Genomic DNA, 17,246 nt, shown 5'->3' on the forward strand with positions numbered 1-17,246 from the left:
CCCCTGGCTTTCCTCCCCAGACCTCACAGAACAGACAGCAACTTCCTCTCCACCCGGCCCAGGTCTCCCTCTCAGCCCACTACACCTCCACCCACCCCCCCATCCCCAGCCCAGTCTCCTCTCAGCCCACTACACCTCCACCCACCCCCCCATCCCCAGCCCAGTCTCCCTCTCAGCCACTACACCTCCACCCACCCCTCCATCCCCAGTCCAGTCTCCCTCTCAGCCCACTACACCTCCACCCACCCCTCCGTCTCCCAGTCCAGTCTCCCAGTCCTCTCCACAGTTGGCTGGCAGCCAGGGCCTGCAGGCTCTGGTCGTTGCCCACTCATCTGCCGTGAACGCAGCTCAGAATTTACAGGCTAATAACGCCCACTGCATCTCTCCTGCCCCCGCTGCATCTCTCCTGCCCCCGCTGCATCTCTCCTGCCCCCGCTGCATCTCTCCTGCCCCCGCTGCATCTCTCCTGCCCCCCGCTGCATCTCTCCTGCCCCCGCTGCATCTCTCCTGCCCCCGCTGCATCTCTCCTGCCCCGCTGCATCTCTCCTGCCCCCGCTGCATCTCTCCTGCCCCCGCTGTATCTCTCCTGCCCCCGCTGCATCTCTCCTGCCCCCGCTGCATCTCTCCTGCCCCCGCTGCATCTCTCCTGCCCCCGCTGCATCTCTCCTGCCCCCGCTGCATCTCTCCTGCCCCCGCTGCATCTCTCCTGCCCCCGCTGCATCTCTCCTGCCCCCACTGCATCTCTCCTGCCCCCGCTGCATCTCTCCTGCCCCCGCTGTATCTCTCCTGCCCCCCGCTGTATCTCTTCTGCCTCCGCTGTATCTCTCCTGCATCTCTCCTGCATCTCTGCATCTCTCCTGCATCTCTGCATCTGTCCTGCATCTCTGCATCTCTCCTGCCCCGCTGCTTTTCAGAACAGCTCTGGTGAGCTCACATCCCTGATGACTCGTTTTATAGGGTGGGCTGTTGGGGATGGTTTGGGCATGGTGGAATGGTAAATGCAAGTGTTTGTAATAGTTTTTTTAAGACGCGTTCAGAATTAGAAAATGTGTCGAGCGAGCTGCTTGACTGGGGCGCGGCTGTGGCTCGGGGTAGAGAGGGTTGTCCGTTAATCGCAAGGTTGGCGGTTCAATCCCCAACTCCTCCCAGGCCATGTGCCGAAGTATCCTTGAGCAAGGACTCTGAACCCCAAGTTGCTCCCGATGGGCAGGCCGGCGCCTTGCATGGTAGCTCGCTGCCGTCGGTATGTGTGATTGAGAGTATGAATGGGTGAATGAGAGGCAAACATTGTAAGCGCTTTGAGTGCTGCTAGGTAGAAAAGCGCTATATAAAATGCAGTCCATTCACCATTTGACTGTGGATGAGAGTGGAGGTTTCATTATAACCAACCGTTGCAAAAACACGTACATATAAACGGTACATGTGAGTTTGTAGCTTGGCACAGCTGCCCTCTGTTGAGTGTTCCCCCTCGTCAAGGCTCGCCTTCTACTCACTCCCAAAACCCCAACCGCAGCAGCAGCCATTCACAAAGCCTCTGACCACAGTGGCAACCATCAATCCTGTATCTCTACATCCTCACAGCAGGCCTCCCACAGCCCTCAACAGGACAGCTAACAGCTGTCACAGTACTAGAAACTTCCACTGAAACTCAGTTCACCTTCTTCATCCCCCTCGACAAGCAAAAACAGGTTTTAAAACGGTATTTAGTTAGTGCTTGTGTCTCATTCATAAGATTATTGTGATTTACTGCCAGTTAGTTTACACTGGGATAGCAGCTCAATGGCACTGCAACGACTGGAGAAAGATCAAAGAAGTAAAAAAAAAAAAAAGAAAATGATGAAAAAATAAAATTATCTGGAGACCTTGATGTTGACTTCAAGTTGATAGCCCTTTAATTTCTCTCCCCATCAAAACCTCTCCCTCGATCCTGTTAACAAAGACTCCTGGACAAGTGCCGTCCATTTACAAGAAGCACCGCCTGTTTTTAGTTTTTTTTGACAGTCGAGTTCAACCGCAGGTTCATCCCGTCAGATTGAGAGTGCTCGTTTCACTTCACTTTCAAAAAGTGCTTCTACATTATCCATCCCTCCCTCTGCCCCTGCTCCTCCTACAGCCCCCACCCTGCCTCTCTCAAGTGCATTAAGACAGGTGAACTCTTGTCTCCTTTATTAACAAGGAAATAGGAAGTGGAGAGAAAAGGCTCATGCACATTTAGACACTGACCATTATAACCACACAGACTCAAACCAGCCCTCTGCCCGCCGCCTTCCGCAAACCCTAATGAGCGTGGCGGCCCTTACACGCCAGACTCATTTCACTCAGGGTCATGGGCGGACCAGAGGGTCAACCAGTGGTCAACCGCCTGCGCTGACTAATTTCCAGGCAGGAAGCTGGAGAGAGTGCCAGGGATGCTGGGAATAAAGCATGTAGTGTCTGGAAGAGAGGAGGAATGGAGGAGGAATGGAGGAGGGAGAGAGGAGGGAGAGAGGAGGGAGAGGGGAGGAAGAGGGGAGGAAGAGAGGAGGGATGGAGGAGGAGAGGGGAGGAAGAGAGGAAGGAGAGAGGAGGGAGAGAGGAGGGAGAGAGGAGGGAGAGGGAGGAAGAGAGGAAGGAGAGAGGAGGGAGAGGGGAGGAAGAGAGGAGGGAGAGAAGGAAGAAAGGAGGGAGAGAGGAGGGAGAGAGGAGGGTGAGAGGGGAGAGAGGGGAGAGAGGGGAGAGAGGGGAGAGAGGGGAGAGAGGAGGGAGAGAGGAGGAAGAGAGGAGGGAGAGAGGAGGGAGAGGGGAGGGAAGGAGGAAGACAGGTTGGGAGCTACGAGGACCTGCTCCTCTAACTGACCTTTAGCTTCCTGAAGGAATACCATCTCCTTTTGAAATTCCATCTCACTATGTTCTGCGGGCCTGTGTTTCCACGAATGATGTTCTTGTAGTGTGTTCTCCCCTGAAGACACTTGTCCTGAGTGTTGTGGTGTGTTGTGTTTCCCCTGAAGACACTTGTCCTGAGTGTTGTGGTGTGTTGTGTTTCCCCTGAAGACACTTGTCCTGAGTGTTGTGGTGTGCGGTGTTTCCCCTGAAGACACTTGTCCTGAGTGTTGTGGTTTGTTGTGTTTCCCCTGAAGATACTTGTCCTGAGTGTTGTGGTGTGCGGTGTTTCCCCTGAAGACACTTGTCCTGAGTGTTGTGGTGTGCGGTGTTTCCCCTGAAGACACTTGTCCTGAGTGTTGTGGTTTGTTGTGTTTCCCCTGAAGATACTTGTCCTGAGTGTTGTGGTGTGTTGTGTTTCCCTGAAGACACTTGTCCTGAGTGTTGTGGTGTGTTGTGTTTCCCTGAAGACACTTGTCCTGAGTGTTGTGGTGTGCGGTGTTTCCCTGAAGACACTTGTCCTGAGTGTTGTGGTGTGTTGTGTTTCCCCTGAAGACACTTGTCCTGAGTGTTGTGGTGTGTTGTGTTTCCCCTGAAGACACTTGTCCTGAGTGTTGTGGTGTGTTGTGTTTCCCCTGAAGACACTTGTCCTGAGTGTTGTGGTGTGTTGTGTTTCCCCTGAAGACACTTGTCCTGAGTGTTGTGGTGTGCGGTGTTTCCCCTGAAGACACTTGTCCTGAGTGTTGTGGTGTGTTGTGTTTCCCCCAGCATCTGAGCCCAACCTGAAGCTGCGCTCCAAGCTGAAGCAGAAAGTGTCCGAGCGCCGGAGCAGCCCTCTGCTGAGGAGGAAGGAGGGGCCCATCACCTCCACGAAGAAACGCTCCCTCGACACGGCCGGTACACACCCACACACGCATATCCTCTCTACCTCGCCTCAGGTCACACACAATGCAACACATCCACTAATATTCTCTTCAACATTAAGACCTCCAGTATCCTTCAGTATCCTGGGAGGGTACGCGGATGTTCCTGGATGTTAACGTCGGCTGTCGTCTGGGTGTTTTTCAGAGTCTGTGTGTAACAGCGCCCCTGGTTCAGGCCCCAGCTCGCCCAACAACAGCTCCAGCAACATCCCCAAGGAGAACGGCATGGCTGTCTCCTGCAGCCATGTGGAGGTACAAGCCCACCCCAACCCTGACCTACCTCAGTGGGACAGTGTGTGGATTTACGTGCGCACATGCTCGTGTATATGTACGTGTGTGTGTGTGCTGGAGACAGGTTGTGCAGACCACAGGGGTCCACAGACAAGACAAGGACAACCAGACAAGGTGGTTTATTTTCGCAGAGGGGTCTGTTTGTTTCCCTGTGTGTGTGTGCCCCGTGTGTTTGAGTGCGACTGAGACCATTCGTGTGTGTGTGTTTTAAGCCGTGTGTGTGTGTGTGCTCCCAGGCCTCCCTCCTTCACAGGCTGGCGGGGAGAGACGGCCCCCTGAGCCAGCTCTCTCTATACACATCTCCCTCCCTGCCCAACATCACCCTGGGGCTGCCTGCGACCGGCCCAGCTAGCGTGAGTAGACACACACACATACACACACTCTCTCACACACACACACACACACTCTCTGACACACACACACAGGCAGGCACACATGCGGCACACAGACACAAGCACACACCCCTTGTTACTCTCCCTCCCTCCTTGTCCTCTATTTTGGGGGGTTATGGAGGGGGGCTTGCTTGCGCAGGCTGGCTGGCTGGCCTCCTCTCCTGGTGGAAGACTCCACAGAAGGGCCCCTGTGTACAGAGTGTACTCTCTGGAGTGTACTCTCAGAGCTCTCTGCTGGCTGTAGGTCTCCCAGCCCGGACGCAGAAAGGCCCCATTCAGACACAATGAGCCGGCATGACGCACACCCGGACCCCGTCACATCAGGCCGTCTGAGCGTCACACTCAGAGAATGTCCTCCTTATTTCCTCTTCTTGTACAGGACATCTGGTTCCAGCAAGTGAATGTAGGACACAGAAAAAAAGCTATCTGTGCAGTGTTTGAAGTAAAGAGACCAGAAGAAGAAAACTGGAGATGTGTGTTAGTTAGCTCAGTGGTTTCAGGATTTCACTGCATTTATGAGGTTGCAAGTTCAAATCCTGTCACCCCCTTGGATTTCTATTTGAGTGCATCTGCTATATGAATCTCGGCTAGGCAAACTTCTATTATCTCACTTATACAATATATAGACACCCAACTTGTCCCTCAATTTTTGCACTACATAGATGTGACCGGTGTCAAAATTTGCGTTTCATTCCTGAAATAGTTACTTCCGTTAAAGTTCCGTTGCACGGTTATTGAAGAATTATATTATTGGGGGCGAAAAGTGCACCCAACCAATGTTGCTCAAAAAATCTCACCAGAAATCGGTATTGGCAGTAGTCGCAAAAAATTGCAACATTATGTGATTTCCTAAATCCAAACCAATTTGGCCCCTCATCCACACCCAGTGTTGCCAGGTCCGCGGTTTTCCCGGGAATTGGGCTACTTTTGAAGTGTTGCCGCGGGTTGAATTTTTTTGTCCGCTGGTTCGGGTAGATCTATTTTGCATGCAAATTACATGAATATCTTGAAATTAAAATCCATATTTTAAATGAAATAATGAAAAGTACCGCTAAAATACCGTCTGTAAAACTGAAGTGGGCTGCCCTTTATGTTTTGATTTTATACTAGATACATACAGCATACAATGTACATAATTTAGCTTGTTATAATTTAATCTCCCTCCCTCTACCCCCCCCCTCCCCCAGGTGGTGTCAGGCCCACAGGAGGGTGATAGCAGGCTGGCTATGCCAGGGCTCCAACACAGCCTCCCCATGTCCTCCCCCTTCCTCCCGGGGGCACACCTGCCCCCCTACCTGGCCTCCTCCCCCCTGGAACGAGATGGCGCAGGACACAACCCCCTCCTGAAGCACATGGTCCTCCTGGAGCAGAGTCACAGTCCCCTGGTGGCAGGTGAGTCTCCCATCCTCAGCAGATCTAAGCTCTGCTCTCCACCACGCCTCCATCACAGAACTGTCTCCGTAAAGTCCTGTACCTACAGAGCTTGACCCTACACCCTCTCCCCCCCCCCACCCCCCCCCCCCCCCACCCCCCCCCCCCCTCCAGGTCTGGGAGGCCTGCCCCCCCCCTCCATGGCTAAGCTCCAGCGGCAGCACCGCCCCCTGGGCCGGAACCCAGTCGGCCCCCCCTGCCCCAGAGCCCCCAGGCTCTGCAGCAGCTGGTGGTGCAGCAGCAGCACCAGCAGTTCCTGGAGAAACACAAGCAGCACTTCCAGCAACTGCACATCAACAAGGTGAGAGGGGGGGCAGGGGGGGGGTGTTGATATGGGTTTCATTAGTGTTGTAGGGTGGGAGAGGGGTGTGCATGGTGAGAGTAAGTTAGTGTGTGTGTGTGTTCTGGCCTGCCTGGTTCCATGTAAGCCCAGGAACAGCATCTCTGTTCAGGAGCCTACAGATCCATGTGCTCGCTTTCTCTGTTGCCGTAGCAACCTCCGTGAGGAGGAAGCAGCCTCCTTGTATGGTCACCCAGGAAGCTGCTGTGTGTGGATGCTCCTCTGTGTGTGCGTGTGCGTGTGTGTGTGCGTGTGTGCGTGCGTGTGAGAGAGATAGTTGTGACATTCCCAGAGGAGGAGGTTATTATTCTCTTGCTTGTTTTCCCTGAAGCCCTTTCCTGGCCACTCAACACACACACACAAACACACTCACTCACTCACTCACACCTCCTAGCGTCATTGTTCACACACACACACTGTGCCTTCAGCACACATCGCTCACCCACGTAGCAGGTCTGGTGACATGTTGGTATCCGTTCTGGGATGTTCCAAATCCCAGCAGACGATGTGGTTGGTTGGCTGGTGGGATGTGCACATGAGGTCATTACATCACTAAATGATAATGAGGGCATCCGTGCTTGCAGAACAGTAAACTGTGAAAAGGGGATATTTGCATGTAGTTTGAATGTGCATCACACACTTGGTTTTGAAGACTCTACCTCCTTATCTGTGCTCACACCCCTCACAAACCCAAAGCTTTTAGCATCATATTCGTAAGGGTTAGCGTCAGGGTTTGAAAATAACTTGATAATCAATTAATAAATAATAACCTTCCCCATTACAAATCCAACCAATCCTCTTAAACAGATCAGCAACTTACTTTTTACTTTTTACACGTAAATCAGAATGCAGAAGTTTATCTTTTAACCTGGCTGGGCGTAGTCTATGTCCTCCACCACTAGAAGATTTCAGATCAGCTTCCAGACACAGCAGGCTGGGGAGGTGTGACTGATGTGTTTGGGACTAGACTAGTGTAGCCTGTAACAGTGCCCAGGGTTTGTTGTACTTGTAGAGTAAGCATTACATGAACTTGTCCTCCCTCCTAACACACCCTTCCAGCCATTTAAATGTGTTTATTTTGTATCCAACTTATAACTAGCGGCTCCCTCCTATGTTTTGGCTTGCATTGCAGATTATAAAAGGAGTATTCCCCTTTAAAATTGGGAGTTGGAGAGTGAGGGGGGAGAGAGGAAAGGGAGGGAGAAAGGGAGAGAGAGAGGGGAGAGAGAGAGAGAGAGAGGGAGAGAGGAGAGAGAGGAGAGAGAGGAGAAAGAGGAGAGAGAGAGGAGAGAGAGAGAGAGAGGAGAGAGGAGAGAGAGAGAGAGAGAGAGAGAGAGAGAGAGAGAGAGAGAGAGAGAGAGAGAGAGAGAGAGAGAGAGAGAGAGAGAGAGAGAGAGAGAGAGAGAGAGGGAGAGAGGGAGATGGAGAGAGGAAAGAGAGGGAGAGAGGGAAACAGAAGGGCAAGAGAAGGAGGGTAAAAGAGGAGCTTGTTTGGAGAAGAGGGCCAGGGATGAGGCAATAGCTGCTCCTCTGACGTCAATGGCCCGTTCCCTTGGTAGCATGCCAACAGGTTCCTGTGTGTGTGTGTGTTCATGCCTGTGTGTGTGTGTGTGTGTACATGCCTGTGTGTGTGTGTGTTCATGCCTGTGTGTGTGTGTGTGTGTGTTCATGCCTGTGTGTGTGTGTGTGTGTGTTCATGCCTGTGTGTGTGTGTGTACATTCCTGTGTGTGTGTGTGTGTGTGTGTGTACATGCCTGTGTGTGTGTGTTCATGCCTGTGTGTGTGTGTGTGTGTGTTCATGCCTGTGTGTGTGTGTGTGTGTGTGTGTGTGTGTGTGTGTGTGTTCATGCCTGTGTGTGTGTGTGTGTTCATGCCTGTGTGTGTGTGTGTGTGTGTGTGTGTGTGTGTACATGCCTGTGTGTGTGTGTTCATGCCTGTGTGTGTGTGTTCATGCCTGTGTGTGTGTGTGTGTTCATGCCTGTGTGTGTGTGTGTGTGTGTGTGTGTGTGTACACCCAACTGTGGCCTCTCACTGCTCTGATCTAGGACATTCTCATGTCTCCATCTCTTAGAGTCCACACTCTTCCTTTCAGTCTCTTCTGTTTGCGTCTCCTCTTGTCTCTCCTCTCTCACTCTTTCATCTCTCCATTTCTTTCCTCCCACGACAATACACCTTTTTCTTCCTTCTATTTTCGTTTGCCCGAGACGATCTCTCTCGTGGCTCGGTTGTGTTGTTGTTTTCTTGTTCTCTCTATCACTCCTTCCTCCCCGCGCTCTGGTCTGCCTTCCCTCTCTCTGTTTCCATGTTCTCACGGAGCGCTACGTGAACTCCACGACCAGCCGTTTACCTTGACCACAGCCGCTCTGCCCCGGCCTCTCTGCCCGGCCGCTCTGCCCCGGCCCGGCCGCTCTGCTCCGGCCCGGCCGCTCTGCCCCGCCCGGCCGCTCTGCCCCGCCCGGCCGCTCTGCCCCGCCCGGCCGCTCTGCCCCGGCCTCTCTGCCCGGCCGCTCTGCCCCGGCCCGGCCGCTCTGCCCCGCCCGGCCGCTCTGCCCCGCCCGGCCGCTCTGCCCCGCCCCAGCCGCTCTGCCCCAGCCCAGCCGCTCTGCCCCAGCCGCTCTGCCCAGCCGCTCTGCCCGGCCGCTCTGCCCCAGCAGGCCCAGCGCCTGGCAGGGCCGCTGACAGATGGCTGCTCGCTCAGGAACACTGACGCTCCTACAGTGCAGTTCATCACAGATGGGTTGTGGCTGGAGCAGCTCTGAGCAGCGAGGTGACTCTGGAGGAGGTCTGTCTGGGGGTCAGTCTCCCCGTGTCATGAGGGCAGCAGGGAGAGATCACAGAGGACGGTGGAACTTTCCTGTGAGGTGGCGTTCCCGTCAGGTGGTCCAGACGTGTAGACGTCAGACCAGTGGGAGTTCACGCTCCCAGGAAGCACTTCCACCAGCAGGTCAGGACTCGCATTGGTAGCAGGTCGTCATTTCTGTCCGGTGGAAATCTCGTAGTTGAACAGAGATTACCCAGAATCCCTCCTGGTGGGGTGTTCCTGAGCTGATGTCTATGCTCCTGTCTTCAGATGTCACAGGATAGCAGGATGTGATGTCATCTCTGACACGGTTCCTCCTCCTGTACTGACCTTGGTGTAACTGCATGACTGTTCAGGTCCCATTCCTGCCATCGTCATGCACACTTTTAAAACCTTTGACAGCCCTTTCTCTCCTCTCCCTTTATCGCTCCTGTCTATCTTTCTCTCTTCTCTCCCTCCCCTATCTCTCTCCGTCCCGTCTCCCTGTTTCTCTCTCTCCCAGATGATGTCCAAGCCCAGTGACCCGGGGGCGGGGGCGGGGCCTGGTGTGGGGGCGGGGCCAGGCCGGCAGCATGAGAGCCACCCGGAGGAGACTGAAGAGGAGCTGAGGGAGCACCAGGCCCCCCAGGAGGGAGGCCGGGCCCCCCAGGAGGGAGGCCTGCCGCGGGGGCGCACCATCAAACAAGAGCCCCCCGACCCCCACGAGGAGGACAGGGACCAGAGGGAGAGACAGGCCGATCAGGAGAGACTCTTCAGACAGGTGGGGAGGGAGAGGGGGGAGGAGAGGAGCAGGTGGGACAGGGGGGAGAGGGTGAGGGAGGGGCAGGGGGGGAGAGCAGAGGGTGGAGGATGAACAGAAGAGGATGAACAGATGGATTTTTCAGAGTGCCCAACACGTGTCACAAACACCAGTGAGCAGAATGCAGCTTATCTTAGCTCCTCGTCGCTTCACAAAACAGAACTTACAAACATGCGCTCACACACACACACACACACCTCAGCCGGAACATCAAGTCCTCGTAGGAAACCACATGCCCTGCAGCCTGACCGAATCCAATCAGGGAGTGTTCTCTGTCGCCATGACGCCCAGACCTCCCCAGGTCCCCCAGCTGTGCACAGAGACACAGGAAGTTGATCAGCGAGGCTCCTGGGAACTGTAGTCTGTGACCACAAGCTGTGCAGAACATGTGTAGTCCATCCAGGAGGGGAGACAGCACCTACAGACTACAGCAAACCTGCCTTTGATCTAGCGTTGGTTTAAACACGGAGACCTTTTAAAGAACAAACATGCATCATTATTCAAGGACTCATACTGTACAAACAGCAGAACATGACTATGTTTCATCATTTGTTACATTATGCATTTCTTGCATGCATTCAGCGCCATCTACTGTTTCAAAAGAGACATTGCGATACACAATGTGTATGTGCGTGTACTCACACATTGTTGTGTGTGTGTGTGTGTGTGTGTGTGTGAGCAGCAGGCCCTGCTGTTGGAGCAACAGAGGATCCACCAGCTGAGGAACTACCAGGCGTCTCTGGAGGCTGCTGGCCTGTCAATCACCTTCCCAGGGCACCGCCCCCTCTCCAGGGCCCAATCATCTCCCGCCTCCGCCTCCTTCCCCGTCGTGGTGCAAGACCCGCCCACCAAACCTCGGTTCACCACCGGTGAGTCTGGGGCTCGGGGAGAGGAGAGGAGAGGGTGTTCCTGCTGTCAGACACGTCTGCCTGGCTGGCTCCTGTCCTCGTACAGACACGCTACACTAGCTCCCCCTCACTACCAATACTGACCAGCACTACACGTGAGTGTGTGCGTGCGTGGATGCATTAGGGGTGGGTATTGGCAAGTACCTTGTGATACAATATATATCACGATACACGTTACGATATAATACATCCCGATTCATCAGGATATCACTACGGAATCACGATACTTACTAAAGTGCAAAAGAAAACCTCAAATATAATTAGGCTATATACTTCAAAGGACAATCTTTCGTTAATGTGGGTTGGCTAAGGATTTTCCTTTCAAGTATGGGGGGGGTCAGATGGCTGAGCGGTTAGGGAGTCGGGCTATTAATCAGAAGGTTGTTGGTTCAATTCCCGGCCGTGCAAAATGACGTTGTGTCCTTGGGCAAGGCACTTCACCCTACTTGCGGGGAAAATGTCCCTGTACTTACTGTAAGTCGCTCTGGATAAGAGCGTCTGCTAAATGACTAAATGTAAATGTAAGTATAGAGTCAAATACTACCCCTAATAAAAAAATTAACTACTAATGGTACATTTCTTAAAACATATACATTTAAGGATTTGAGGATTGACCTTCAGGCTAATTTAACACAAAGACCACAGTGTACAATTCTGAACAACCGTTAAACTTTAGAAAAACCATAATCTTCTTAATATATTTTTTTCATAAATAAAAGATACATTCAAATAATTGGGTGTGCTTTGCCTTCGGCAATAATAAGTATGCATTTTTATATAAAGTATACAGAAATATCAGTTGTAAAAAAGTCATTAAAAAACGGACCCCTGGGCAACCGACGCAAGCAAGCACACCCTACAATTTCCTCAGAAATTGTACCCTCTCTAGTTATATATATATATATATATATATATATAAAAAAATGCTCAGAGTATCGATACAATGTCGTGAAGCAAAGAATCGCGATTCTGCATTAAATCAATGTATTGGCACAGCCAGTATTCATGCACATACACAATGGACTTCCATGTGTGTTCGCGTGGTCTAACATGTGTGTGTGTGTGTGTGTGTTCCAGGTCTGGTGTATGACTCCCTCATGCAGAAGCACCAGTGCATGTGCGGGAGCACCAACACACACCCGGAACACGCCGGACGCATCCAGAGCATCTGGTCCAGGCTGCAGGAGACTGGACTCCGGGGGAAGTGTGAGGTAGCCACCCTCATCCACCACCTTCATCCACCACCCTCATCCACCACCCTCATCCACCACCTTCATCCTCCACCCTCATCCACCACCCTCATCCACCACCCTCATCCTCTCCACCCTCATCCACCACCTTCATCCACCACCCTCATCCACCACCCTCATCCACCACCCTCATCCACCACCTTCATCCACCACCCTCATCCACCACCCTCATCCACCACCCTCATCCACCACCTTCATCCACCACCCTCATCCACCACCCTCATCCACCACCTTCATCCTCCACCCTCATCCACCACCCTCATCCACCACCCTCATCCTCTCCACCCTCATCCACCACCCTCATCCACCACCCTCATCCACCACCTTCATCCACCACCCTCATCCACCACCTTCATCCACCACCCTCATCCACCACCCTCATCCACCACCTTCATCCTCCACCCTCATCCACCACCCTCATCCACCACCCTCATCCACCACCTTCATCCACCACCCTCATCCACCACCCTCATCCACCACCTTCATCCTCCACCCTCATCCACCACCCTCATCCACCACCCTCATCCTCTCCACCCTCATCCACCACCTTCATCCACCACCCTCATCCACCACCCTCATCCTCCACCCTCATCCACCACCTTCATCCACCACCCTCATCCACCACCCTCATCCACCACCCTCATCCACCACCTTCATCCACCACCCTCATCCACCACCCTCATCCACCACCCTCATCCACCACCTTCATCCTCCACCCTCATCCACCACCCTCATCCACCACCCTCATCCTCTCCACCCTCATCCACCACCCTCATCCACCACCCTCATCCACCACCTTCATCCACCACCCTCATCCACCACCTTCATCCACCACCCTCATCCACCACCCTCATCCACCACCTTCATCCTCCACCCTCATCCACCACCCTCATCCACCACCCTCATCCTCTCCACCCTCATCCACCACCCTCATCCACCACCCTCATCCTCTACACCTTCATCCTCTACCCTCATCCTCTACACCCTCATCCTCTACACCCTCATCCACCACCTTCATCCACCACCCTCATCCACCACCCTCATCCACCACCCTCATCCTCTACACCCTCATCCACCACCTTCATCCACCACCCTCATCCTCTACACCTTCATCCACCACCCTCATCCACCACCCTCATCCTCTACACCTTCATCCTCTACCCTCATCCTCTACACCCTCATCCTCTACACCCTCATCCACCACCTTCATCCACCACCCTCATCCACCACCCTCATCCACCACCCTCATCCTCTACACCCTCATCCACCACCTTCATCCACCACCCTCATCCTCTACACCTTCATACTCTACACCCTCAGTGTTTCCCCTACTATTATATTAGGGGGGCGCCCCGCCCCCCCAACTTTCTGTAATTTACAAACTTAGCAAAGACATCTGACGGGCTGACGCCCCTAAAAACGCTTCAAAGTTTTATCCTTCAGCGGCAATTGGTTTTCTGGTCAGTAGAGGGCAGAGTGAACCCATATTCGCTGTTATCGTTCTCTCTCGTGATGAATGTTATCTTGCGGGAGTGAACGTATAGAGGTCCCCTCAGAGATGATCCAGCCCAGGCCAGCCCAGGCCAGCCCAGGCCAGCCCAGGCCAGCCCAGGCCAGCCCAGGCCAGCCCAGGCCAGCCCAGGCCAGCCCAGGCCAGCCCAGGCCGGCCTGACGTGAAGCTGAGGAGCTCTCTGTGTGCTCTCCCTCAACACCAGTTGAGGGAGAGATTCTGCAGCAGAGTTCTCTGCTGCAGAATCCTCTGGAAAGAAGTGTGTGTGTGTGTGTGTGTGTGTGAGAGTAGTGTGTGTGACTGGTCTGCCCTGTGCTTCACTCTGCAAGCATGGCAGCACCTCACTGGGTTGCTAAGATACAGGTTTTATGGACAATGCAAACAAACAAACAAACAATTAGAGAAGTCGGGTCTGTATGTTTCTCTCTATCGCTCTCTTTCACACTCTCTTTCTGTTCATCTCTTCTTTCTGGGGAAACCTGCAAAGTTTCTTACAGATTCTTTGCAGCAGGTGACACCTTGAGCCCCCTCCCTCTCTCCTCCTCCCTCTCTCCTCCACCCTCTCCTCCTCCCTCTCTCCTCCACCCTCTCTCCTCCTTCCTCTCTCCTCCACCCTCTCTCCTCCTCCCTCTGTTTCCTCCCTCTCTCCTCCACCCTCTCTCCCTCTCTCCTCCTCCCTCTCTCCTCCACCCTGCTCACTGTGGTAGGGTTAGGGTCTGTAGGAGCTCTGCTCACTGTGTTATCTCACCAGCCAAGACTCACTTAATGTTTGTGTTCTCTCTTCCTCTGTCATCTACCTTCTCTCTCCCTCCCCCTCTCCATCCCTGCTCTCCTTCCCTTCCTCCCTCCCTTTCTCTCTCCCTCCCCCTCTCCATCCCTGCTCTCCTTCCCTTCCTCCCTCCCTTTCTCTCTCCCTCCCCCTCTCCATCCCTGCTCTCCTTCCCTTCCTCCCTCCCTCCCTCCCTGCCTCCCCCTCTCCTTCCCTACCCCCCTCTCCCTCAGTGTATCCGGGGCAGGAAGGCTACTCCAGAGGAGCTCCAGACCGTTCACTCTGAGGCCCACGTCCTGCTGTACGGAACCAACCCTCTCAGACAGAGACTAGACAGTAAGAGTCACACACCCACACACACCAACACTCACACAGAATTCAAAACACAAACTCCAAATCAAACACACAGTTGTTTTATTTCCCTGATGTCACCCAGTAAAACTTTCAATCACACTCCGATTATTGCACAACACACAAACACAAGTTAACATGGTCAGTAGAATATTTCCTTTGAGATCAGGTAGTTTGAAGAATGACAGCTCCAGTCTAGCTCTCATCAGGCATTAGCAACGTTTCCTTTCACTGACGAGGGATGCTCAGAATGTACCGTGTAACCGTCAACCGACAATACGAATACCTGTTAATACTATCGGTAAACAGCGTATACTTTATTGATCAATTTAGAGACAATGTCGCTAGATTTAGCAACTTTTCACCTTCCCTAGTGACAATAAAGTCAGGATTAGCGACTTTCTGCTACTGTTGGCAATAGCTGTTTTCGTTGTTGAGCAGCAGCAAAATAACTGGAGAGGGAATTGTACTTTCGTGTTATAGCCGCCAATCAGTAGGCTACAGCCAGCGCTCTTGGATTCAAAGCATTTTCGTTTAGTTAATTTTTGTTTTGTTGTTTGCTTTTAAAATATCAACTCCTTGTGGGGGAAATGTGTTGTGGGCCCTATTGGTGTTTATTTAAATGTCCACAGACAGTCGTCCATTCAACATGTTTAATCTTGCCGGTTAACGTGGTCGTTAAGAAACGTTTGTTATTGGTTACCTTTCTTCCTTCAATAAAATGGCCGTGATGCAGAAATTGGCCATCCCTGAGAGGGTTAGTAGAGTATCCCGACATGTCGCTCGTTCCTCGCTGGCATGTGAACAACTCGTAGCTATCAGCGTCTGTTAAACAAATCCCCGCTAACGCAGCCAGGGCAACGAGCGCCCCCAGGACCCAGCCAACCCAGCCGGGAGAGAGAGCTAGCCTCCAGCCGGGAGAGAGAGCTAGCCTCCAGCCGGGAGAGAGAGCTAGCCTCCAGCCGGGAGAGAGAGCTAGCCTCCAGCCGGGAGAGAGAGCTAGCCTCCAGCCGGGAGAGAGAGCTAGCCTCCAGCCGGGAGAGAGAGCTAGCCTCCAGCCGGGAGAGAGAGCTAGCCTCCAGCCGGGAGAGAGAGCTAGCCTCCAGCCGGGAGAGAGAGCTAGCCTCCAGCCGGGAGAGAGAGCTAGCCTCCAGCCGGGAGAGAGAGCTAGCCTCGACACGCTCTCTAATGTCACGTCCCTAAAGGTAGCCTGCACAAAGGTGCACTTCACTCACTACTACAGAGACTTGGACACAGGTGTGTGTGCGCTCAAGCCCCAGACTGTGTCAGAGGGGTCAGCTCCCAACCGCTCCCAGAACATCTACATTAAACCTCCACCTGACACCCAGCCAGGGAGGCACCCCGCCCCAACCACAGGTGCTGTGTCTGGCTGCATGAGAAAGAGAAGCCTACGTCCTCAGGGTCAGGCGTCGTTAAAGTGAAGCTGTAAAACTGCTGAGGCCGCTCTTATATTAGCCCTCAGTGTAGCAGGGAGAGGGGACCGCTCAAGCTAGCGGTGATTGTTCGGAGCTTTTGGCATAGACAAAAAAACCTAGGGCATGACAGGAGATGTTCAGACATTTACATTTAGTCATTTAGCAGACGCTCTTATCCAGAGCGACTTACAGTAAGTACAGGGACATTCCCCCCGAGGCAAGTAGGGTGAAGTGTCTTGCCCAAGGACACAACGTCATTTGGCACGTCCGGGAATCGAACTGGCAACCTTCGGATTACTAGCCCGATTCCCTCACCGCTCAGCCACCTGACACCCCAGACCAAGGAGTAACTCTGCTCTACAGCAAAGAATAGAAAGGCACACACACACACATCTCTTCTCCTCTTTTCTTCTTTTTAATCTAGTATTTCCTGGTCTTCCACTCCCTCTCTCCTCTCTGTTTCCCTCTCTTTCTCTCTCCCCTCTCCCTCTACCAGGTTCGGTGACCCCCATGTTTGTGAGACTGCCATGTGGAGGGGTGGGGGTAAGTCCCTGTTCTCATGTGGCTTTCTCTTTGTTCCCATAAATACAGTGCTGTTTGTTGTACCACATACACACACACATACACACATAGAGATCACATACACACACACACCTCCCCTCAAGTTCCAGAGGCAACAAAAATTGTTGCTCTGCTCTTGTTGCTCTGCTTTCCGTCCAGTGGGTAATTATATCCAGATGTTTTCTATAAACAAGCTGTGTGTGAGTACGGGGGTTGCGTGTGTGTGTGTGTGTGTGTGTGTGTGAGAGAGTTTGGGGATGTTTGGATGCAGGGCTGGAGTGATCAGGGGTGTTTCTGTGTCTGAATGGAAAGTCTGTGATCCTCCATATTCAGTCCCAAATGAGCGTAGTTGTGTGGGAGGAGAGAGTTGCTGTAGAGAGGAGACAGGTAGGTCATGGCAGGCTGGAGCTGCAGAGCTGGACTGGTGTTCGCAGAGGACACAGCGGGGAGGACCAGACTAGTTGACTGGTAGCTCAGTGTGTGAGTGTGTGTGTGTGTGTGTGAAGGTTCTTCTTCCTCTCCTTCCCTCTCTCCCCTCTTTCTTTATCTCTATCCCTCTCCCCCCTCTCTCTGTGTGTGGGGGTGGTGTAACAGTGTTGGTGGGAAACACAAGGGGTTCTGCTCTC

General features: G+C 53.1%; 1 protein-coding gene across 1 annotated transcript in view; it reads left to right on the forward strand.

Annotated features, from left to right (window-relative positions):
- Positions 1–2,326: 2,326 nt before the first annotated feature.
- Positions 2,327–17,246, forward strand: part of hdac4 (histone deacetylase 4) — a 40,718-nt gene continuing 25,798 nt past the window's right edge. The window contains 12 exon segments of the mRNA XM_062456199.1: positions 2,327–2,342; positions 3,628–3,756; positions 3,928–4,034; positions 4,310–4,426; positions 5,653–5,857; positions 6,011–6,078; positions 6,081–6,197; positions 9,539–9,796; positions 10,518–10,704; positions 11,821–11,954; positions 14,506–14,608; positions 16,556–16,602. Of these exon segments, the coding sequence (XP_062312183.1) occupies positions 2,327–2,342; positions 3,628–3,756; positions 3,928–4,034; positions 4,310–4,426; positions 5,653–5,857; positions 6,011–6,078; positions 6,081–6,197; positions 9,539–9,796; positions 10,518–10,704; positions 11,821–11,954; positions 14,506–14,608; positions 16,556–16,602 (1,488 nt within the window).

Source organism: Osmerus eperlanus, chromosome 3 (assembly GCF_963692335.1).
Source record: "Osmerus eperlanus chromosome 3, fOsmEpe2.1, whole genome shotgun sequence".
NCBI classification, from domain to species: Eukaryota; Metazoa; Chordata; class Actinopteri; order Osmeriformes; family Osmeridae; genus Osmerus; species Osmerus eperlanus.